The sequence below is a fragment of the Numenius arquata genome, unplaced genomic scaffold (assembly GCF_964106895.1).
Source record: "Numenius arquata unplaced genomic scaffold, bNumArq3.hap1.1 HAP1_SCAFFOLD_1364, whole genome shotgun sequence".
Classification (NCBI taxonomy): domain Eukaryota; kingdom Metazoa; phylum Chordata; class Aves; order Charadriiformes; family Scolopacidae; genus Numenius; species Numenius arquata.
The window spans coordinates 2,740-21,676 of NW_027414743.1; the positions used below are offsets into that span (position 1 = coordinate 2,740).

An 18,937-nucleotide genomic window follows, 5' to 3' on the forward strand; every position below is an offset into this window, starting at 1 on the left:
GGGCACCCGAGGGATCGGGGGGGGTGTTGTCTCTGGGGGAGATGGGGGGATCCCCAAGATTCTGGGTGACCTCAATGAGTGGGGGACACACAGGTGGGGTTTGGGGACCCAAGGGATACAGGGGGCACCCAAGGGATTGGGGGGGGGGTTCTGTAGAAGGGGGGGGGGGGGGGACAGGGTCCTGGGGGCACCCAGGGGATCTCGGGGGGGGGGGAACATGGGATTTGGAGTCCCAAGGGGATGGGGGGGGGGGGGCTTAAAGGATGCAGGGGGGAACCCAAAGGACTAGAGGGGGGGATGATGGGGGGGGGTCCCGCGGGGGGGGGTCCCTCAGAGGATGTGGGGGCACTTGAGGAGGGGGAGGTGGGGGGGGTACCTGGCAGGGGGGGGCATTAACTGGCCGCCGTCTCCTGGCGCAGGGGGAAGAGCTTGGCTTGGTCCTCAGCCTCGCAGGCGCAGGACAGGTCACTCCTGGGGGGGGGACACATGGGGGTCACCCTGGGCCTGGGCCCCCCCCCCCCGGCTCCGAGACCTCCCCCCCCGTACCCCTTCCCCCCCCCACACCTTACCTGTTATCATTGATGTCTGTCACGTTCCCTGCAAGAAAGAGCAGCAGCTCCAGGGGGGGTTTGGGGGAGCCGCCCCCCCTGCCAAGCCCCCATCTCACAACTGGGGACCCCCCCCAACACCTCCCCTAGAGCCCCCCCCCCCTCACCATTATCCACGTTGAGCTGCTGGTAGGTGTCCGGGGGGCTGCTGGAGAGCGTGGGGGGGGGCACTGGGAAAGCTGGGGGGGGGGCACAAGAGGATGAGGGGGAGGGGGACACAGGGATATGAGACCCCCCCGGGCACTGTTGGCACCGGGGGGGGGGCACCCCATGCCCTGCACCCCCCCCGGGCCTGGCCCCCCTCCCTGTCCCCATACCCCGTGTATGTAGGGGTCACCCTGGGCCTGGGCCCCCCCACCCCCGTCCCCGACAACCCCCCCACCCCCCCTCCCCCGTGTCCTCCCCCCCGCCCCCAACATCCCCGTGGGTCCCCTGTCCCCTGTGGCCCCCCCCCCGTCCCTGCACCCCCCATTCTCTGCCCCCAGGATCCCCCCCATGCCCCTCTGCCCTCCCCTCAGCACCCTCCCCCGATGCCTCCCACCCCTAGTCCCTGCCCCTCCCCGCCCCCCCACCCGCCCTGCCCACCCCCCTCCGTGCTCCCCCCCCCCCCCCGCACTCACAGGCCCTGGGGGCCGGGCCCGGGCAGGGCCCCCCCCGCGGGGTACCCCTGGAAGAGGCTGTTGGTGTAGCTGAGGCCGGTGGGTGACGCCGCTGGCACCTGCCCGGGTCGCACCGGCTTGGCTGGGGGCGGGGGGGGGACACACACACGGGGGGGCTGAGGGGTGCTGGCTGACACACACCACCCCCCCCCGCCAAGGGTCTGTGCCACCCCCCCCTGCCCCCGTGCACCCCAGGGGGTGCCAGGCTGGGTGCCAGACCCCACACCCCCTGTGCCACCCCCCGGCACCCCATGTGCCCGAGCCCACCGGGCACCCCCCATGTTCCTCCTCCCCCCCCTGCACCCCACTCATCCTCGTGCACCCCTTGCACCCCAGATGCCCGTACGCCCCCCCCCCCCCGTACCACCCCATCTCCTGCACCCCCTGCCCCCCAGGTCCCCGTGCCCACCCTGTACCCCCTAATCCTTACACCCTCTGCCTTTCCGATGCCTGTGCCCACCCTGGGCACCCCATGCACCCCAGCTCCCTGGATGCCCCGTACCCCCCCGCTGCCCGTACCCCCCCCGTGCCCCCCGGGGCGGTACCGATGTGGGCGCTGTGGGCTCCCCAGGCTGCCCCCCATCTCTCTCTGTCCCCCCAGGTCCCTATACCCACCCTGTACCCCCTGCACCCCCTGTACCCCATACACCCCCGGTCCTCCCCTGCCCCTCAGCTGCCCGTACCCCCCCGCGCACCCCCCCGGGGCGGTACCGATGTGGGTGCTGCAGGCTCTCCGGGCTGCCCCCCGGCTCCCCCTGTCCCCCCGGTGCCCGTGCCCCCTCCCCGGTACCTCCTGCACCCCAGGTCCCTATACCCACCCTGTACCCCCTGCACCCCCTGTACCCCATACACCCCCGGTCCTCCCCTGCCCCTCAGCTGCCCGTACCCCCCCCGCGCACCCCCCCGGGGCGGTACCGATGTGGGCGCTGTGGGCTCTGCGGGCCGCCCCCCGGGCCCTGACGGCCTCCCGGATCCGCTCCACCTCCTGCTGGTAGCGGCGCTTGTCGAGGCGGGCGCCCTCCTTGGCCTCCCTCAGCGCACCCTCCAGGGCCTGCACTCGCCCAGCCGTAGCCCGCAGGCGTTTCTCCAGCTTCGGAAGCTCGCAGCGCAGGTCTGCATTGTCACGGACCAGCTGCGCGGGGCGTCAGCGCCCGCACCCGCCGGGCACCCCACGGCACCCACCCGCACCGGGCAACCACCCACACCCAATGGCCACCAGGCACCCGCCGGCACCCGGCACCCACCGGCCACCCAACAGCACCGGGCACCCACTGGCACCGGGCACCCACCCGCACCCACCGGCCACCCAACAGCACTGGGCAACCACCGGCACCCAATGGCCACTGGGCACCCAACGGGCATCCACCAGCCACCCAACAGCACTGGGCAACCACCGGCACCCAACAGCCACTGGCCACCCAACGGGCATCCACTGGCCACCCAACAGCACCAGGCAACCACTGGCACCGGGCACCCACCCACACCCACCGGCCACCCAACAGCACTGGGCAACCACTGGCACCCACCAGCTCCCACCGGCACTGGGCACACAATGGCTCCTACCCGCACACACCGGCCACCCAACGGCACTGGGCACCCACCAGCACCCACCCGCACACACTGGCACCGGGCACCCACCGGCACCTGACAGCACCCACGCGCACCCAACGGGCACCCAACAGCACTCACCAGCCACCGGGCACCCCACGGCACCCACCAGGCACCGGGCAACCAACAGCGCACACCGGCACCGGGCACCCAGTGGTTCCTACCCGCACACACCCCACGGCACCCAACAACACCCACCCACATCCAACAGCACCGGGCACCCACTGGCACCGACCCTCACCTGGCATCCCCCAGCACCCCCACACACACACTGGGGACTGGGCACCCAATGGGCACCCACCGGGCAACCACCGGCACCGGGTAGCCACTGGCACCCACCCACACACGCTGGCAACAGGCACCCAATGGCTCCTACCCGCACACACCGGGCACCCAACAACACCCACACACACACGGGGCACCCCCTGGCACCCACCCGCACACACCGACACCGGGCACCCATCAGTGACCAGCACCCACTGGGCACCCACCAGGCACCCAACAGTAGCCACCGGCACCGGGCACCCACTGGGCCCCGGGCACCCCCCAGCACCGGGCACCAGCAGCCCCAGGGTGCCCTGCCGCCCCCCCCCCCCGGCCCCCTCAGCAGTGCCTCCGGGGGTGGCCTCAGCCCCCCCAGGCCCCCAGCAGTCCCTCGGGGGGGGTCCCAGACCCCAGCAGTGCCTCGGGGCGGGGGGGCTCAGCCCCCCAGCAGTGCCTCGAGAGGTCCCTGCCCCCCCCAGCCCCCCAGCAGTGCCTCGGGGTGGGGAGGGGGTCCTTGCCCCCCCCAGCAGTGCTACCGGGGCCACATGCAACAGTGGAGCCATGACCGCGAAGCTGAGCTGGGGGGACTGGGAGTGAGGGGGGGGGCACCACAGCCAGGCCTGGGGGGGGGCAGCAGGCAGGGGTGGGCAGGAAAGTGCCGGTCAGGGCAGTGTGTCGTCCCCCCCCCCTCGCCACTGCAAAACTGGGGGTGTCTAGGTGGCCGGGACAGAGGGGACTCGGGGGGGGTCTTTCCCCCTGCCCCACATCCCTCTTCCCCGGGGGGGGGGCAGTGGGGGGGGTCTTGGTACCTTGGATACCCAGTGCTCCAGCTGGGGAGGAGGCAGCGACGGGGGCAGGGGGGGCAACAGAGCGGGCATCAGCATGTGCCCCTCCCAGCCATGCCACCCCACGGAAGGGCTTTGGGGGGGGGCACCAGGATGGAGGGGGCGCTGGGAGGGGGTGTGATGCCAAGGGATGGGGGGGGCACCAGGAAAGCAAAGGGGGGGGTTGCAGTATAGGGGGGCTGGAGAAGCGCTGGGGGGAGGGGGGGTGTGATGGGGTGGGGGGGGCTGGGGTGGGGGCCCCCCTCGCCCCCACTTTGCCCTCCCCCCCCCCCGTGCCCCCCCCGCCCACCTGTTTGTGAACCTTTGTAAGCTGCTCCAGGTTGTTCTCAAGAAAGGAAATCTTCTGCTTCTGGGAGTGCAGCCCCCCACTGTCCTCGGGCTCCAGCTCTGCGCTCTGGGGGGGTGGGGGGGGGAACTGAGGGACACCCCCCCCGGGATGGCATCCCCCAACCCAGACTGGCACCCCCCAACCCGGCCTGGCACCCCCCAACATAGGCTGCCACCTCCCCCACCTCCACCGGGGCTTAGACCCACCCCCCGGACCTCGGCCAGGCCCCCCCCGGCGATGCCCAGGCTGGGACCCCCCCCCAGCCAAACTGGGACCCCCCCCAACTGCACCCAGGCTGGGACCCCCCCAACTGGGATGAGACCCCCCCCAACCTGTGAAGAGACCCCCAAACGATGCCCAGGATGGGGACACACCACCCCCCCATAACTGGGCTGGGACCCCCCCCACATAGGTTGAGACCCCCCCCATCTGAACCGGGACCCCCACACCCAGTCTGGGACACCCCCCCCAGGCCAGGAACCCCCTCCCTCTTTCCTCCAACACCACCCCCCTCCCTTCCAGCCCCCCCGTCCCCCCATCTCTGACCCCTCTCTCTTCCCTCACCCCATTTTTGCACCTCCCCCGATTTTTTGCCCCCCTTTGCCCCCCCTCATTTTACACCCTCCCCCCCCCCATTTCACCCCCCCTCACTTTCTTGACTCGAGTCGTGACGTCTTGAACAAACAGCTTGCGCAAGTTGTGGAGGGTCTGGAGTTCACGGGCCTGGGGGGGCGGGCACAAGGGGTGAGGGGGTGCACAGTGTCCCCCAGACCCCCTCCGACCCCCCCCAGATCCGCCCCCTCCCTCCCCCACTTACCACGGTCTCCTCCAGCCCCTTGAGGTCCTGCTTGGACTGCTCGTGGCGCTCATAGAGAAACCTGGGGGGACATGGGGGGGGTCACCCCAAAGATGGGGGGGTCACCCCAAGGATAGGGGGGTATTTGGGGACTGGGGGGGGGCTCAGAAGAGGCACAAGGGTGCTGGGGGGGGGTGGCTGGTAAGGGCTCCTGGGGACTTGGAGGGATCTCAGGAGTCTTTTTGGGGGGGCCCTGGGGGCTGAGGGGGGACCCCGAGGTGGTGCAGGGTCTTGGGGGGGGGTCCTGGTAATGTTGGGGGGGGTGTGTGTCTCAAAGCTCCTGGGGTTGTTGGGGGTCCCCAGGGCTCCTGGAGGTGGCTCAGGGTCCTGGAGGGTGTCCCCATGGGGTGGGGTCCCAGTGATGTTGGGGGTCTCAGGGGTGATGGGGGGGGCCCAAGGCTCCTGGAGGTGGCCCAGGGTTCGGGGGGGGGGTCTGGGGGGTCCTGGTGATGCTCGGGGTCCCAGGGGCGATGGGGGGGTCCTGGTGGTGACATCTTGGGAGGGGTCTCAGGCCTCCCATCGGGGGCAGAGGGGGACGCTGTGGCTCTGGGGGTGCCAGGGGTGGCAGCGGGGGGTGTGGGGGTGTCCCCAGAAGGAGGGGGGGGGGTCTCACGTGAGCTCCTGCAGGCGGGCAGCCTTGGCCCGCTCCTCCCCCCGCAGCGCCTCGTGCTCCCCCCGAAGCTTCTCCAGCTCCAGCTCCAGCTTCTGGTTCAGGCTGGGGACGGACGGACAGACGGACGGAGGGTCAGGGGGATGGAGGGACAGACGGACCCATGGGGGGACAGTCTCTGCCCTCCCCCCTACACACACACATCCGGCCAGGGATGAGTCCAGGGAAGGGATGGGGAGAGGGATGGGGCTGGGGGTATCCGGGGTCAGGGTTGGGGACAGGGTCAAGGTGGGGGTCAAGGGTGGCGATGGGGTGGGGGTCAGGGATGGGGTCAAGGACAGGGACAGGGATGGGGACAGGGACAAGGGTTGGGGTCTGGGGTGGGGATGGGGACAGGGTGAGGGTCAAGGTCAAGGACAGGGAATGGCATCGGGATGGGGTCCGGGATGGGGTCCAGGATGGGATTGGTGTCAAGGACGGAGACAGGGATGGGGACAGCAGTGGGGATAGGGTCCGGGATGGGATTGGGGTCAGGGTCAGGGACAGGGATGGGAATCAGGTCCAGGATGGGATTGGGGTTAAGGACAGTGTCAGGGACGGGGACAGAGACGGGGACAGGGACAAGGACGGGGTCCAGGATAGGTTTGGGGTCAGGGTCATGGCCACGGTCAGGGTCAGGATTGGGGATGGGGACGGAGTTGGGGATGGGATCAGGGTCAAATGTGGGGCCGGGGACAGCAGTGGGGCTGGGGATGGGGCTGGCGTTGGGGACGGGGAGGAGGACGGGGTTGGGGAAGGGGACGGGGCCACTCACTCCCGCAGCTCGTCGATGGTTTTCTGCCGCTCGTTGACCTCGTCCCGCAGCCGCGTCAGCTGCTTGTGCTGGGCCTCGCGCTGGCTCTCCAGCTGCAGCTCCAGCGCCTTCTGCACCCCCCACTCAGCACCGGCACCGGGACCCTTGCCCCACACCCCCTGGCACCCCCCAGAACCCCCCACAATCCCCCAGGATCCCAACACCCCCAGGGACACCCGCCCTGGCAACCCCCAGGACCCCAACACACCTGGGGACCCCTGCCCCAGCACCCCCCGAGACACAGCACCCCCAGGGACCCCCGCCCCGCACCCCCGGCACCCCCCAGGACCCCAACACACCTGGGGACCCCTGCCCCAGCACCCCCTGAGACACAGCACCCCCAGGGACCCCCGCCCCGCACCCCCCAGGACCCCAACACACCTGGGGACCCCTGCCCCAGCACCCCCTGAGACACAGCACCCCCAGGGACCCCCGCCCCGCACCCCCGGCACCCCCCAGGACCCCAACGCACCTGGGGACCCCTGCCCCAGCACCCCCTGAGACACAGCACCCCCAAGGACCCCCAGCCTGGAACCCCTCGGGGACCCCCCGGACCCCAACTCCCTCGTGGAGCCCCACCCTGGCAACCCCCAGGACCCCCCGGGACCCCAGCACCCCCAGGGACCCCACCCCAGCACCCCCAGAGATACACCAGGACCCCAACACCCACAGGGACCACCACCCCAGCACTGCCTGGGAACCCCCAGCACCCCAACACTCCGCAGGGACCCCAACTCCTCCTGGGGACCCCCAGCTCCCCCCAGCATCCTCACACCCCAACTCCTCCTAGAGACCCCAGCACCCCCCAGGGACCCCCCAGGGGTGCCCTGCGCCCCCCCCCCCCCCCCAGCACCCCCTCACCTTGACCTCGTCGGTCTCCTGGGTCTCATCCTGCTCCCGCTCCTTCCGCACCACCCCCTGCGCCGTCTCTGCAGGACGGGGCTCGCCTTGGGGGGGGGGACAAGCCAGGGACCCCCCTCCCGGTCCCCCCAAACCCACTGTGACCTCACCCAGGACCCCCAGCCCCCCAGGTTCTGCTGAACCCTCACCCTCCTGAGGCCCCCCAGCCCTCCTGACCCCCCAAGTTCCCCCCAGCCCCCCCAGTCCCCCTGAGCCCCCAAGTCCCCCCCATTCCCCCAAGCCCCCCGAGTCCCTTCCATGCTCCCCCAGCCCTTCCACGCCCCCCCAGCCCCCCAAGTTCTGCTGCACCCTCACTCTCCTGAGGCGCCCCAGCCCCCCCAAGCCCCCCCAGTCCCCCCGGCCCCCCGCACCCTGGGCCTGCAGCCGGGCCAGCTCCTCGCTGAGGGCGTCGTAGGACTCCTCCAGCTGCCGCTTCTTCAGCTCCACCGTCTGCATGTACTCCGTCAGCGAGCGGATCTTCGCCTCGTGCTGCGGGGACCAGCCTCAGCCACCGCCCCCGCTGGGGGGCACGGCCACCACCCCCCCCCCAGCCACCCCAACACCCAACCACGAGGACACCAAACCCGCCCCCACCCACCCCAAGAGCCACCCGAACACCCAACCCACGGGGTCATCAACCCCGGGTCACCAAACTCCCAGGTCACCAAACCACGGGGTCACCAAACCATGGGGCCACCAAACCCCCAGGCCACCAAACCATGGGGCCACCAAACCTAATGCCACCAAAGCCCAAGGTCCCCAAACCCTGGGGTTCCCAAACCCTGGGGCCACCAGCCCCCAAGCTGTGTCCCCATGCCCAGCGCACCTGGGAGATGAGGAGCTGGCAGGAGGAGAGCTCGCGCCCGGTCACCTCCATCTTGCGGTGACATTCCACCTGCAGGTTCTCCAGCTGCCGGCACCGCTTCACCACCGACTTCACCTCCGACTTGATCTTGCTGATGTAGAGCCGGGCGACCGTGAACTCCTCCTCGATGGCCCCGCTCACCTCCACTGGCTGGGCACGGGCACGGCAGGCAGGTCAGCCCGGCATGGGCACCGCATGGCATGGCATGAGCATGTGGCACACATGGGCTTGGCATGGCATGGGAGCAGCATGTATGTGGGTACGGCATGGCACACGGGTCAGCATGGCATGGTGTGGCATGGCGTGGCATGGTGTGGCATGGCATGACATAGCATGATATGGCATGGTGTGGCATGATGTGGCATGGCATGATATGGCATGGGCATGGCATGGGCAGGTGCCACACGTGGGTATGGCACAGCACGGGCACAACATGGCATAGTATGGCATGGCATGAGTATGGCACACACATGGGCATGGCACAGCACACGGGGCAGCGTGGCACGGCACAGGCGTGGCACGCACATGGGTATGGCATGACATGCGCACAGCACATGGTTATGGCATGCCATGGGCACAGCATGTCACAGACATGTCACGGGCATGGGCAGAGCACGGTGTGACACAGGGCACAGCACGGAAAGGGCATGACACCCACGCAGGCGTGACACAGAACGGGCATGGCACACGCGTGTGGGCATGGCACAGTGTGGACACAGGCACAGCCCCCGGGTGCCCCCCCCCCCCCGTGTTCCCCCCCTCCCCTTCTCACCAGCTTGATCTCGCCGTTGCCCACGATGAGGCTGAACTCGCTCAGGTCCTTCATGAGCCCGTTGAGCACCTCGGCCGCCCGCTTGCGCTGCTGCCCCCCCAGCTCCCGCACCCGCTGCAGCTCCGTCTCCAGAGACAGCGTCGTCGCCTGCGGGCACCGCACGGGCTGGCACCCTCGGGCACCCCCCGCCACCCCCTGTACCCCCTCTGCCAACCCCCACCCCAGCAGCCCCTGTTCTGGCACCTTAGCACCCCCCGAGTACCCTCCTGACACCCCCTGGCACCCCCCCGGCACCCCCAGCCCCAGTAACCCCTGCCCTGGCACCCCATCATCCCTCCTTGGTCCCCCCCGGGGACCCCCCTGGCACTCTCCCAACACCCCCCAGCACCCCCTGGCACCCCAGCCCCAGTAACCCCTGCCCTGGCAGGGCATCCCTCCTCGGTCCCCCCCCGGCATCTCCCCCCCAGTCACCAGTAGGTTTCCCAGTGGGGTTCCCAGCTGAGGAGTCACTTTGGGGTTCCCAATGGAGTCTAGTGGGGTTCCCAGCAGGGATCCCAGCTGGGTGCCCATCTTGGTTCCCAGTAGGGTCCCAGTCAAGAAATCACTTTGGGGTTCCCAGTAGGGTCGTAGTGCAGTTCCCAGTAGGGATCCCAGATGGGTGCTCAGGGGAGTCCCCAGTAGGGTCCCAGTTGGGTGCCCATGGTGGTTCCCAGTAGGGTCATAGTGGGGTTCCCAGTAGGGATTCCAGTTGGGTGCCCATAGGGGTCCCTAGTTGGGTCATAGTGTGGTTCCCGTTTGAGAAATCACTTTGGGGTTCCCAGTGGGGTCTAGTGGGGTTCCCAGTAGGATCCCAGTTGGGTGCCCATTCTGGTTCCCAGTAGGGTCCCAGTTGGGTGCCTACGTTGGTTCCCAGTAGGGATCCCAGCTGGGTGCCCATGCTGGTTCCCAGTGGGGTCCCATTGGGAATGCGTGTTGGGTGCCTGCCGGGGGTCCCTGCTGGGGGTGCCGGGGGGGTCACCTCAGTGCGGGCCAGCTCGTCGGCCAGGCGGCGGTTGTGGCGGCCGGTGTCCTCAGCCTCCTGGGCCTTGCGGTCGTAGCTCCGGGCCAGTTCCTCCAGTGCGGCCAGTACCTCGGCCACCTCGGCCCGCGCCGCCCCGTGCTCGGCACGAAGCGCCGCCAGCTCCCGCCGCGCTGCCTCCCCGCCCCCCCGCGCCGCCGCCAGCACCTGGGGGGCACAGAGGGCTCCCCAAGGGTCAGGGTGGAAAGGTCAAGAGGGGGGTGCCCAGGAGGAGTCCCAGAGGGGGTCAACGTGGTCAAGGTGGTAGCCCCAGTGCAGTCCCAGGGAGTCAGGGTGAGGGTCCCAGAGGGGTTCAGGGGGTCAGGGTGGGGGTCCCAGGGGTTTCAGGGGGTCAGGGTCCCGAGGGGTGAGGGTCCAGTGGGGTCCTGGGGAGGGGTCCCACAGGGGACCCAACAGAGTCAAGTTGGGGAGTCCCAGGGGGTCCCAGGGGGGTCCAGGTGGTCAAGGTGGGGGTCCCCGAGCAGTTACAACAGGGTCAAATTGGGGGGGTCCCAGGGACTCAGGGTGGAAGGGTCCAGGGAGTCAGGGTGGGGGTCCCAGAGGGGTCCCAGAGGGTCCCAGGGGGTCTGGGTGGGGGCACAGAGGGGTGCCAGCAGGGTGGGGTTACGGGGTCAATCAGACAGAGATGGGGGGCCATGGTGGGGGCGCTCACCTCCTCCTGGTCCAGCATCTGCTGCTTGAGCTTCTCCATGATTTGGCTTTGCTGGTTGATCTCATCGTCCTGGGGGGGGAACAGGAGGGTCTGTGCCAGGGGACTGGGGGCAGCGGGAGGGGGTCTTGGGGGATGCCAGGATGTCCCAGGGGTCCTGAGGTGCTGGGGGTCCTGAGGGATGCTGGGGGGACTGGGGAGTCCCGAGGGTCCTGGGTGCTGGGGGCCCTGGGGGATGCTGGGGGGTGCTGAGGTGCTGGAAGTTCTGGGGGATGCTGGGGGGTCCTGGGGGTCCTGAGGTGCTGGGGGTCCTGGGTGATGCTGGAGGGACTGGGGGGTCCTGAGTGATGCTGGAGGGACTGGGGGGTCCCCAAGGGTCCTGGGGAGTCTCAGGGGTGCTAAGGGTTCCCAGAAGGTCTAGAGGGGTCTTTGGGGGTCCCCAGCAGAGTTGGGAAGGGGTCTGAGGCAGGCGGTTTTGGGGTCCCCACCTTGTCATCCAGCTGCTTGTAGAGCTTGCGGATCTCCTCCTCGTACTTGCGGCGCTCCTCCTCCGAGATGTGGATAACGATGGAGGAGCTGTTGTCGTTGAGGGGGGTCTCGCCGGGGGGGCCCGTCCCCGGCCCCTCACCCATCCCCTCGCCCGTCCCGGCCTCTGCCTCCGTCCCGTTCAGCTGCTCCGTCTCCGGCACGGCCTCCCCTAGGGACACGGCCTCAGTTTCCCCATAGGACAACTTGGGGGGGGGGGGGGGGGGGGGGGATGGGGTGTCGGGTGCGTCCCCCCACCCCAAGCCCCCGGGGACCCCCCCCGCCCCCTCACCGCTGCGCCAGCGGCTGAGCTCGGCCTCCAGCTTCCCGATGGTCTCCTTCAGCGCCTTGTTCTTCTCCTTCTCCTTCTCGTACTTCTTCTTCCACTGCTCCGCCGTCAGCTCCAGGTTCACCGACGCCGTGTTCTTGATGGTCTTGGCCCTGGGTGGAGGCGGGGAGCGGGGGGGACAGCCATCAGCCGGGACCCCCCCTGCTCCCCCTTTCCAGGCAGCATCCCCCCAGGGAGCCCCCTGAGGCGCCCACCACAGCTATCCTGTTGGGGTGCAGTTGCTTGGGGTGCCGTTGAGGTGTCGTTGGGGTGCAGTTGGGGGTGCTGTTGGGACACAACGGGTGCATGGGGTGCCGTTGGGGAGCTGTTGGGGTGCAGATGGGACACAAGGGGTGCATGGGGTGCCGTTGGGGTGCAGATGGGACACAAGGGGTGCATGGGGTGCCGTTGGAGCACAGCCGAGGTGCAGAGGGGCACAGGGGACCCCGACACACCCCCCCTCGAACCCCCCTTTCCCCACCTCTGCCCGAACATGAGGGTGGACTTGGTCTCGGCGTCGTTGTAGCTGGAGGGGGAGCAGCAGATGAACATGGTGGTGCGGCAGTTCCCCCCCAGCGAGTCCTGCAGGATGCGCGTCATCTTGCTGTCCCGGTAGGGCACGTAGGCCTTCTGCAGGGAGCGGGGGGGTACAGGGGCTCAGTGGGGTGTGTCCCCCCCCCAGCCCCAGGGTCCCTGGGATCCAGCAGGCGGGTGGGGGGCCAGGGAGGGGCTCTCACCGTGCCCTCGGCCAAGGCCGAGATGACGTTGCCCAACGCCGACAGCGACTTGTTGATGTTCTTGGCCTCATCCAGCACGGCCCCCTCGGCCCCCGTCTTGCTGACCTGTGGGGCCGGGCAGCTCAGCCCCATGGGCCCCCCCCAACCCCAGAGACCCCCACCCCAGGGACACCTCCAGCCCAGCAACCCCGGCAAGACCCCCAAACCCAAGGATGCCACCAGCCAGTAGACACCCAGAGTCCCCCCCCAGTCTAGAGACCCTTCATCCAAAGACTCCCCAGCCCAGCCCAAAGACCCCTAACCCCAATGTCCCACAGCCCACGGACCACCCCCCCCAGACCTCCCACCCTCCCATTGTCCTCATCGGGGACACCATCCGCCCAACTTCCCCCAGAGATCTCCCCCAGCAATCCCATGTTGCCCAGCCCAGGGGACCCCCGTAGAACACCACCACAGACCTCCCCCCAGCCCAAGGGCCCCCCCCCGGGGTCCCTCAGCACTGGGGTCCCCCCAACCTTCTCGCTCCCGGCCAAGTCGACCAGGTAGAGCTTCCCGCTGAGCTTCTGCTCCGTCTCCACGTTCTCCTGCTTGATGTTGATGAGGAAGATGCTGTGGCTGCGGGAGCTGTGCTCGTTCATGTCTGCAGGCACAGGGAGAGGCTGCAGGCACCCCCCCGTGGGACCCCCGCAGGACCCCCGCAGCACCCCACAGCGCCCCAGGGATCCCCCACTGCACTCCAGGGACCCCGTGATTCCCCAGGGACTCCATGGTAGCCCAATGACCTCTACAGCACCCCAGCGACCCTACAGCACCCCAGGGACCCCCCCAGTTCCCCAGGGAACCCCATGGAACCCCAATGTCTCCCACAACACCTCAGGGACCCTACAGCACCCCAGGGAACCCCATGGCATCCCAATGACCTCTACAGCACCCCAGCGACCCTACAGCAGCCCAGGGACGCCCACAATGCTCCAAGGACCCCATGCTGCTGCAGGGACCCCCAGGGTGCCCCAGGGAACCCCCAGTGCCCCTAGGGACGCCTGTGGAGCCCCAATGACCCCTAGAGCACCCCAGGGGCCCTACAACACCCCAGGGACCCCATGATGCCCCGATGACACCTACAGCGCTCCAGGACTCCTGTGGTATCCCACAATCCCCCAGACACCCCCCTCCCAGTACCCTGCAAGCAGGGACTGGCACCCCATAGCCCCCCCACCTCACTGTGCGCCCCCCGCCCCGTGTCCCCAGGGTGCTCACTGGTGACAGCCACGTGCCGGTTGGATTTCCCCTCATCGATCACATCCAGGATCTCCTCGGGGCTGGAGACGAAGCGCTCGGTGCAGCCCTGGGGGTGCAGGGGGGGGGTCGGGGTAAGGCCCCAGCCCCTCGTCTGGGGGTGTCCCTTGGGGTCCCCCCACCCGAGGGACCCTCCGAGTCGCTCCTCACCTTGACGTAGGGAACCCGGTTCTTGTCCTCATGAACTGACAGGTTGGTCTTGGTCACTGGCGGGGGGACACACAGGGTGAAGGGGCTGGGGGGGGGTACAGTGACACCCCAAGATGGCCCAGGAGCCCCCAGTGCCACGCAGTGCCTCCAAGCTCCTCAGTGTCCCCCAGTGTACCCCAATACCCACCCAGTATCTCCCAGTGCCCCCCCCCCCAATCCCCCCCACTCACTGTCCAGCAGATCCCGGATCTTGTCCAGATAAATTTCAAAGTAAGAAACCTGGTAGGAAGAAATTGGGGGTGTCATGGGGTGTGGGGGGGGTGGGGTTCAGGACCCGACCTCCCAGTCCTCCCAGTGCTCCCAGTCCCCACCTTGATGTGGAACTCGAGGTTCTCGTCCATGGAGTAGATGTGGTTGAAGATGTCCTGGGCGATGCGTGGGATGATGCCCATCTGCTGGGGGTCGTGCAGCTTTCCCTGGGGGGGGGAGGGACATGGGGAGGGCGGTGAGCCCCCAAGGGGGTGCCAGGGCCCAGGGGGTGCTGAGCCCCCACCTCGAAGCCTCCCCCCGGCCCCCTCACCTCCATGGTGTGGGTCTTGCCCGATGACGTCTGCCCGTAGGCGAAGATGGTGCCATTGTACCCGGCCAACACGTCTGTGGGGAGGGGGGAGGGTGGGCAGAAGCCCCTCGGGGACCCCCAGGAACCCCCTGAGGACTCCCAGCACCCTCAGGGTCCTCATAGCCCCCCCCAAACCCCCAGGGACTCCCCTGAGACCCCCCAGGTACCTAAGATCATCTCCAAGACCCATAGCGATGCCCAAGGACCCCTGAGACACCTCAAAAGGCCTCAGAGACAACCCCCAGAACCCCTGGAGATTGCAGACCCCCCCCCTCCCCAGTCCTGCAGAGACACACACACACACACACACAGTCCTGCAGAGACGTCCCTCAAAGTCCTGCAGAGACCCCCCCAAAGTCCTGCAGAGACCCCAAGACCTGCTGGACACCCCCAAGCAGCCCCTGCACATCTCCCCCTGCCAGCATCACCCCCCCAACCTGTCTCTGTCCCCTCCCAGCACCCTCCAACCTCTTTATGGATCTGGGTGACCCTGGAGGAGGGTCCCCCAGTTAGGACCCCCCCCTCCGGGACCCCCCCAGGGCCCCCCCAAGCCCCCGGCCCTCACCCTTGACAATCTGCATGGCGCAGGCATGGTAGACCTGTTCCTGGGTGGTGTTGGGGGGGAAGACGCGGTCGAAGACATAGGGCTTGCCCTGTTTTGGGGGGGGGATGACACATGTGGGTCAGTGACCAGGAGAGCCCCCCCTCAAGCTGCTGGGGGCTGTGTCTACCTCAGGGCTCCCCTTGTGGGGGGAGCAGTGAGTTCCAGTGAATCCCAGTAAAGGAGGTGGGAGGTTGGAGGGGGGCTCTCACACAGCCTCCACCCCCCTCCTGCCCCCCCAAATCCCATGGAGCCCTGGAGACCACTCAGCCCCTCCGTGCACCCCCATAGACCCCCAGATCTCCCATAGACCCCCACAGAGCCCCACAGAGCCCCCATAGATCCACATAGACCCCTCAGCCCCCCCTACACCCCCACAGACCCCAGACTCCCACAGCCCCCCATACACTCCCATAGATCCTCATGGGGCCCCATAGACTCCTCAGCCCCCCACAGACCCCCATACACCCCCATAGACCCCTCAGCCCCCCCATAGACCCCCTCAGCCCCCCATAGACCACTCACCACCCCCATAGACTCCCACAGCCCCCCATACACCCCCATAGATCCTCATAGGCCCCCATAGACCCCTCAGCCCCCCACAGACCCCCATACACCCCTATAGACCCCCACAGACCCCCATACACCCCCATAGACCCCTTAGCCCCCCTATAGACCCCCACAGACCCCTATAGACCCCTCAGCCCCCCACAGACCCCCATACACCCCTATACACCCCTCAGCCCCCCCATACACCCCCACAGACCCCTCAGCCCCCCACAGACCCCCATAGACCCCCATAGACCCCCTCAGCCCCACTAAACCCCCCTCCCATTCTCCCCCGCCCCCCCCTCCGGCCGGGAGCTGTCCAGGCCCCGGTGCTGAACCGCCGCAGCCGCCGCGGCGACACCCGGACGGGGGGACACCCGGACAGGGGGGACACCCGGACAGGGGGACAGCCGGCGATACCAGCCTGCCCCCCCCACCCCGGCCCAGCGCCACCGCCGCAGCACGGCGCAGGCACAACAGCCCCGCCCGCCGCCGGTCACGCACCGCCCTCCCCCCCCCACAACTACCCACCCCCCCCGCACCCCCCTCTCCGAAACTCACAACCAACCCCCTGCAACCCCCCCCCCCGTTCCCCCCCCCTTCCCGGAAAACCGCCCCCCGCAACACCCCGCATTGCGCCGGCACAACCGCACAGCGGCACACCACCACCCACGGAACGGGCAGGGCCCCCCCACCCCCCCGCCCCACTGTCCCCCCGGGGGACCCCGCTGTCCCCCCCACCCATCACCCCAAGGACCCCCCCACCTTCCCCGGGGCACCCCCCCCGCCACGCCTCAGGGCCGGGGTACACAGGCCGGGCGGGGCCCTTCGTGCAGGAGAAACCCCCCCCCCCGTACCTGCCATGTGCAAGGGGGGGCGTTATAGGGGGGGAGGGGGCTTTATATTGAGGGGCTCGGCTACGGTCCCTGAGCCCCCCCCCTCCCCGGCTTCACCCCCTAACAAAGGGCAGGCCCGCAGCGGGGGAGGGGAGGGAGGTGGGCAGCATCTGCGGCAAACTTCCCCCCCCTCCCCCGGTGCAGCGATCGGTGCTGGCTTGTGCCCCCCCCCGAGGGTCAGGGCGTCTCCGCACATTGTAAACAACTTCCCCCCCCCCCCCCCGGCACTCGACCGGACTGGGGAAACTGGGAGTGCCGGGAACCTTAGAAATGGCGGGGGGGGGGGGGGCAGTAAGGGAGGGGCATGCGGGGGGGGGGGGGGAGGGCAGGGGAAACGCCCCGGGGGGGGGAAGGGGGGGGTATCAGGGCCCATTTGGGCACCAGAGCTACCGGCCACACCCAGGGTGATTCCCCCCCCCCCAGCTGATTGTCACCCCCCCCCCGAGGCCCGTCATCTCCCACCCAAGCCGGTTACCCCCCACCCTGGCTATTACCCCTCCCCTCCATCCAGCTGTGCCCCCCCCATCCCCTTCCCCCCCACCGAGGCTGGGGGGCTGGGGGGGGGGAGGGCACAGGGAGACACACACCCCCCGGGACTCACCCCCCCCACTACACTGGTCACCCCCCAACCAGGCCAGTTCCCCCACCCTGGCTATTCCCCCTCTCCTCCATCCAGCTGAGCCCCCCCATTCCCTTGCCCCCCCCGAGGCTGGGGGGCTGGAGGGGGGGGGGGGCACAGGGAGACACACACACCCCCCCCCCGGGACTCACCCCCACCACCACGCTGTCGTCGCCCTGGAAGACGGGGAGGAATTTGTCCCCCCGCAGGATCTCCGCCTGGTTGAGGGGCCGGAACCGGCACAGGACCTTGATGCTGCACTCGGTGCTGGGCTCGGCCATGGCGAGGGGGGGGCGGGGGGGCCGTGGAGGGGGGGGGGGGGCGCCGAGAAGAGTTTAGTTGGAGGGGGGGTGGGGGGGAGGCCCAAGGGTGTTGCTGGTACCCAAGGGTGTGGGATGTCACCCGGGGAGGCGGGTGGTACCCAGGGATGCGGGTGACAACCTAGGGGTCAAGTGGTACCCAGGGATGCAGGATGCGGCCCAGGGATGCAGGATGCTGCCCGGAGATGCTGAGTGGTACCCAGGGATGCAGGATGCGGCTCAGGGATGCAGGATGCTGCCCAGAGATGCTGAGTGGTACCCAGGGATGCCGGCTGGTACCCAGGGATGCAGGATGCGGCTCAGGGATGCAGGATGCTGCCCAGAGATGCTGAGTGGTACCCAGGGATGCCGGCTGGTACCCTGGGATGCAGGATGCGGCTCAGGGATGCAGGATGCTGCCCGGGGATGCAGGATGCGGGCGGGAGGGCGGTGCCGGGGCGGGGGTTGGTTGGGGGGGGGGATGCTCCGCAGCGCTCCTGCTGCCCCTGCTCCAGTGACCGCGCTGCTGTCGCCACTGCAGCCCCGGTACCGGCTGATGGCGGGGGGGGGGCGAGGGGGGGAGAGAGGCCGCCCCCCCAGCACGTACACGCCCTCCCCCCTCCCCCCCTCCCCCCCCCCCCCCGCGTTAAGGTGGAGCTGCCCGCGGCTCTTAAGGTGGACGGCGATGGGGGGGCGGGGGTGGTGGGGTGGTGGGGGGTGGGGGAGACACGCCCGGCCCTGGGAATGGTCCCCCCCGAACTGCTGATTCATTGCGGGGGGGGGCAGGAGGGTGGCGACCCTGTCCCGGCTGAAGGTGGGGGGGGGGGGCGGGGGAGGGACACGACAGGGCCAGCCCCCCTCCTTTCTCCCCCCCCCCCCCCCCCCCCGTTCAGCTCTCCTCCCCCACGCGGGAAGTCAGCAGTCCTGACTCATACCCCCCCCACCACCCCCTCCCAACCCCTCCCCCCGGCGCTGAGGCCGGACACACTCGTGTCCTTGGTGGCCCTGCCCAGCCCGGGGGTCCGGGCGCAGTCAGGGGGCACCGACCCCCCCCCCCCCGTGACCTCCAAAAAACACGCAGGGGGCGCCTGCACGGAGCTCCCCCCGGCAGCACTCCCACGGGCAGCCCCCCCCCGTGTGCCCTCCTCCTATGTCTCCACCCCTGTCACCCCCCCGTCCCCCCCCTCGGAACACCCCCCCCCGTGTGCCCCCAATCCTGTGCACCCTCTCGTGTGTACCCCATGTGCCCCCCCCCGCGTCTCCCACTCGTGAACCCCCGTATCTCCCCCCCAGTGACCACCCGTGTCCCCCCATGTCCCCCAGTCTCTTCCCCGTGTCTCCCCCCTCCATGTCCCCCGTGTCCCCCAGTCTCTCCCCCCGTCTCTCCCCCCCGTGTCTGCCCCCCCGTGTCCCCCGTGTCCCT

General features: G+C 69.3%; 1 protein-coding gene across 1 annotated transcript; it reads right to left on the minus strand.

Moving 5' to 3' along the window:
- Nucleotides 1-392: 392 nt before the first annotated feature.
- Nucleotides 393-17,496, minus strand: LOC141478178 (kinesin heavy chain-like). The gene is made up of 29 exons (XM_074167293.1): nucleotides 17,368-17,496; nucleotides 15,116-15,203; nucleotides 14,512-14,585; nucleotides 14,303-14,407; nucleotides 14,162-14,210; nucleotides 13,932-13,987; nucleotides 13,743-13,830; nucleotides 13,001-13,125; nucleotides 12,486-12,590; nucleotides 12,230-12,378; nucleotides 11,713-11,861; nucleotides 11,384-11,592; nucleotides 10,899-10,967; nucleotides 10,187-10,393; nucleotides 9,169-9,315; nucleotides 8,358-8,546; nucleotides 7,903-8,020; nucleotides 7,493-7,560; nucleotides 6,593-6,702; nucleotides 5,782-5,883; nucleotides 5,130-5,190; nucleotides 4,964-5,035; nucleotides 4,274-4,378; nucleotides 2,183-2,399; nucleotides 1,247-1,349; nucleotides 890-900; nucleotides 716-787; nucleotides 570-597; nucleotides 393-471 (listed from the first exon to the last, which is right to left on the minus strand). Exons 1-29 carry the CDS (start codon nucleotides 17,494-17,496, stop codon nucleotides 393-395), a joined length of 3,084 nt encoding a protein of 1,027 aa, XP_074023394.1.
- Between the last annotated feature and the right edge of the window lie 1,441 nt (nucleotides 17,497-18,937).